The 4,485-nt window shown below is 59.7% G+C and overlaps 1 protein-coding gene across 1 annotated transcript in view; it reads right to left on the bottom strand.

Moving 5' to 3' along the window:
* RAVER1 (ribonucleoprotein, PTB binding 1) overlaps window positions 1-4,485 on the bottom strand; it is a gene marked incomplete at its 5' end in the record, with an annotated part of 18,017 nt that overhangs the window by 3,480 nt on the left and 10,052 nt on the right. The window contains 5 exons of the mRNA XM_008048991.1: window positions 2-271; window positions 512-599; window positions 1,481-1,575; window positions 1,723-1,852; window positions 1,925-2,116. Coding sequence (XP_008047182.1) covers window positions 2-271; window positions 512-599; window positions 1,481-1,575; window positions 1,723-1,852; window positions 1,925-2,116 — 775 coding nt within the window. The remainder of the gene's footprint in view (window position 1; window positions 272-511; window positions 600-1,480; window positions 1,576-1,722; window positions 1,853-1,924; window positions 2,117-4,485) is intronic.

Below are 4,485 nucleotides of genomic sequence, written 5' to 3'. Positions count from 1 at the left end.
GAGAGGGGGCTGTGGGGGATGAGAGGCTTCACGGTGCCAGGCACAGGGTGGAGCCTTACCCCGGGGGGCGTCGGCAGAGGCCCACCGTCCTTCTGGAGGCCTCTGAGGCCAGCGCCTCGGAGCCCCATGGGGGGAGGGGGAGGAGTGAGCTGGGCTGCAGGGGGACCCAGGCCCACAGCCTCCCGGTCACCCCCAGTGGGACCAAGCAGTGGCGGCAGCAGGGGTGGTGGCTTTCCTCGCCGGGATGGCAGCTCCGGGGGCAGGCTCCCCCCTACAGAGAGAAGGGGGATTTCAGCAGCTAGGCACACTGGACCTGCTGCCAAGGGGCAGCTCCTTGATGGCTGAACAAAACTCATGGCCTCCTCATGAGGTGGAGGCCAACTGACACCAGGACACTGAGGACCAGAGAGACCACACAGCTGGGAGCGTCCCACTGCCAAGGAGGAAAGGGGCTCAGGAAGGGGACACAGGCTGGCACCTGGGGAGATGGCATGGGCAGGGGCTATGTCACCTGAAGATAGCTCCCCGAGGAGGGGGTTGGCCGGCTGGGCCCCAGGTTGGAGGGTGCCCAGGGGTGAGTCTCCCAGGATCCCGGGCTTCTAGAATAGAGCACAGACAGCTGGAGATGGGCAGTGTGGCCTGGGCAGCAGACAGGTGTCATCCAGCACCTTGGCAGTCACCATGCTGGGACACCCAGCCTTCTGCCCACAGTCAGTCATAAGCAGACACGCACAAGGTCCCCCAGTGCCTGCAACACCCCACCCATCACCCGTTCTATCAGCCAATGGTAACAGAGGGTCTCTTGTACGCCAGGCCCTGTCCTAGATAGGCACCTGGGAGACACAGGGAACAAGTATGATGTCAGGACCTGTCACCCCACATTGTCCACCACCATCTGACATGCACACAGGGACAGTCTTTCTTAGGCACCCGTCCCAACACCTAGCCCTGGTCGATGGTCACAGCAGTATCAACTGCAGCCACATGATATGACAGCCACACTGGGCTTCAGTCACTCTTAGTCACTCAGGGCCCAAACCTACACACATTCTGTCAGTCACCACAAGACACACCCATGTCACTGACTAGGCCCTGTAGAACCAAACCAGACAGAACGGAGCTTGGATGTGTGTCCATCTGTGTGTGCATATCTGTGTCTGTGAGTCCATGCATGCCTGTGTGTCTACACGTGTGTTGAGGGGAGCCCGGACTTTCTTCCCCAGAGTCTGTTGACAAACAGGTATCTGGCGGGGCCCTCCCAGCCCACATCTATTTCCAGGCTATAAATGAGTGTGTCCAGATTCTCTGCCCTGGTCACCATGGCCAGGGTCCCTCCCAGAGCAGAAGGAAAGGCAAACCCTGCCCTGAGGGGATAAAGGGACCAAGCCCCAGGTCCTGAAACCCCACTCCTGGTGGCCAGCGGTATTGGGATGGACCGCTGCAGGACTGCAGAACGGTGGGTGAGGGTGGTGGGTGTTACCTTCTGGCTCTGGGTCTGCAGGGCGAGCTGCAGCAGCGCAGTGGACAGGGCAGGCCCGCTGAGCAGCGGCATGGCCGGGGGGGCGCCCAGGAGGCCTGGGGGGGAGAGAGAGGGGGATGGGCAGTGGTCCCCGCATCCCCCACCATGAAGCACAACCCGCGTCTGGTGCTAGAGCTGGAATCCCACATTCTTGGGGCAGCAACTATGCCCGTCTGGAGCACTGGGGCCCACTATGGCCTTACCCTGCTTGCCGCCCGTGGTGCCGTGGAGCAGGGGGTTGAGCAGCAGCTGGAGGGATGCGGACGGCCCCAGGTTGCTGAGCAGCTGCAGGAGGTTGGGCTCAGGAAGGAGCCCCTTGCCACGGTTGAGGGCCTGCGGGAGGCACAGGCTCAGCACTCCGCTGGCCAGGCTTGCCTCCCAAGGGCTGCCCGCCCGCACACTCACTGTGGCCTGGGCAGCGATGAGAGCAGCCAGCATGCTGCGGCCGGGGGGCCCGGGGGCACAGAAGGACACACGCAGGTGGCTGCCCCCCAGGGCCAGGCCATCCGCCCGCTGCTGCGCCTCCTCTGCCATCTCAGCTGTCTCGTACTCCAACACCGCGAAGCCCTTCAGCTGCCCGTCTTGGCCACACGCCAGCTAGAGAGGAGGCAGGTCAGGAGTGTCAAGGGGATGGTGACCGTGCTACCCCATGACATGACAACAGTGTCCGGACATGGCTCTGCTTGTGACCGCAACCTCCAGAAGATGGACTCTGTGCAAGCCCAGCCCCGAGCCCTGTTCCTGCATCAGCTTGTGCGATCTCAAGGGCCCTGGGAGGCGGCATTGTACCCATTTTTCAGAGAAGGCAACTGAGGCAGAGAGGTCAGCACACCCAAGGCCACACTGCTGGTGGGAAGGCAGAGCTGGGAGCCACCTCCGGAGGGTCATCTCCTCTGGGCCTCACCACCAATGCCAATGCCACAGAGGAGAGACTTTCACTGGGACTCAGGGGTACACCAGTGTGCAGTAAGGACGAGGTGGGAGGCCCCAGAGTATGGTCTGCCAAGAGCTTCGGGCTGAGGACACTGCAGCCGGGGCTGGGAAGGGCACAGAGCCTGTGGTGAGGCAGGGGCCTTCGAAGCCTGGGTTTGAGGCTGCAGGTGCCAGGTAGGTGAGAGGTCATGCAGCCAGGGAGTAGCAGAAACAGAGGCAGGGTTAGAGGTCTCTCTGCCCCTGACAGCAGCCACATGGCTCCTTAGGCCCCTCACCTGGAGGCTGGGGCTGACTGTGTTCCAGGAAGGAGGAGTTTTGGAGATGAGACAGGCAGATGTAGCAGTTGCCCCCAGTGGGGTCCGGGGCAGCTCCCCAGACCTCAGTTGGAACAACGTTCTTGGTTTCCAGCGCATCTGGGTGCTAAAGTGTGGGTGGGGGCTGTTGGAGCTCCCAGCCTGGGCTCTGCCTGGTGCCAGGGGATCACCCTGCATGCCCAAGGGCTGGTGCTGCTGGAGTTGTGTCACTGCATGGCAGAGACAGGCACTTAGAGCCCTTACTTTGCCGATGAGGAAATGAAGACTGAGAGAGGGGCGGTTGCTGGTCCAGGCCGCAGAGCCAGAGCTGGGATCAGATAAGGCCAGGCTGATGCCCCTCACAGGATCAGCCACGTCAGGGTGGTGACGGTTGTTGCAAGAAACAGTGCTGTAGCCAGACATGGTAGTGCACACCTGTAGTCCCAGCTATTCAGGAGGCTGAGGCAGGAGGGTCGCCTGAACCAAGGAGGTTGAGGTTGCAGCGAGCTATGATCACATCACTGCACTCCAGACTGAGCAAGAGAGTGAGACCCTATCTTTTTTATTGAGAGTCTCACTCTGTTGCCCAAGCTGGAGTGCAGTGGAACGATCACAGCTACTACAGCCTTGACCTGCTGGGCTCAGGCGATCCTTCTGCCTCAGCCTTCCCAGTAGCTGGGACTACAGGTGCACACCACCATGCCTAACTAACTTTTTAATGTTTTGTAGAGATGAGTTCTTGCCAAGTTGCTCAGGCTGGTCACAAACCCCTGGACTGAGGCAATCCTCTCGCCCCCACTTCCCAAAGTGCTGGGATTACAGGTGTGAGTCACCGCACCCAGTGGGAGATCCTATCTCTTTTTTTTTTTTTTTTTGAGTTGGAGTGTCACTCTGTCACCCAGGCTGGAGTGCCGTGGCCGCTCCCGGCCACTGCAGCCTCGACCTGCTGGGCTCTGGCGATCCTTCCGCCTCAGTCTTCCAAGCAGCCAGAACTACAGGTGCGCGCTACCACACCCAGTTAATTTTTTCATTTATTGTAGAGATGAGGTCTTGCCAAGTTGCCCAGGCTGGACTCAAACCTGTGTGCTTTGGCAATCCTCTTCCCTCAGCCTCCCAAAGTGCTGGGATTACAGGCTTGAGTCACCATGCCTGATCCCTATCTCTTAAGAAAGAAAAAAGAAGCCGGGCTCGGTGGCTCAGCTTGTAATCTCGCGTCTTTGGGAGCCCGCGGGTTCGAGACCCGCCTGGGTAGCGAGACCTCATCTCTACAATAAATCAAAAAATCAGCCAGGCGTGGTAGCGCGCGCCTATAGTTCCAACTACTTGGACGGCTGAGGCAGAAGGATTGCTGGAGCCCAGCAGGTCGAGGCAGCGGTGGCCAGAGCCACTGCACTCCAGTCTGGGCGACAGAGTGAGACTCCAACTCAAAAATTAAAAAAAAGAAAAGAAGTCGGGCTCAGTGGCTCAGCCTGTAATCTCGTGCCTTTGGGAGGCTGAGGTGAGTGGATTGCCTGAGTCCGCGGGTTCGAGACCCGCCTGGGCAACGAGACCTCATCTCTACAATAAAAAAAAAAAAAAAAAAAAAAAAATCAGCCGGGTGTGGTAGAGCATGCCTGTAATTCCGGCTACTTGGAAGGCTGAGGCGGAAGGATCGCCGGAGCCTAGCAGGTCGAGGCTGCGCTGGCCAGGAGCGGCCACTGCACTCCATTCTGGGCGACAGAGTGAGACTCCAACTCAAAA

Source organism: Carlito syrichta, unplaced genomic scaffold (assembly GCF_000164805.1).
Source record: "Carlito syrichta isolate Samal-C Ts95f unplaced genomic scaffold, Tarsius_syrichta-2.0.1 Scaffold130404, whole genome shotgun sequence".
Classification (NCBI taxonomy): domain Eukaryota; kingdom Metazoa; phylum Chordata; class Mammalia; order Primates; family Tarsiidae; genus Carlito; species Carlito syrichta.
The sequence above is the reverse complement of the archived record's forward strand: the minus strand, read 5'-3'. Positions and strand labels throughout refer to the sequence as shown.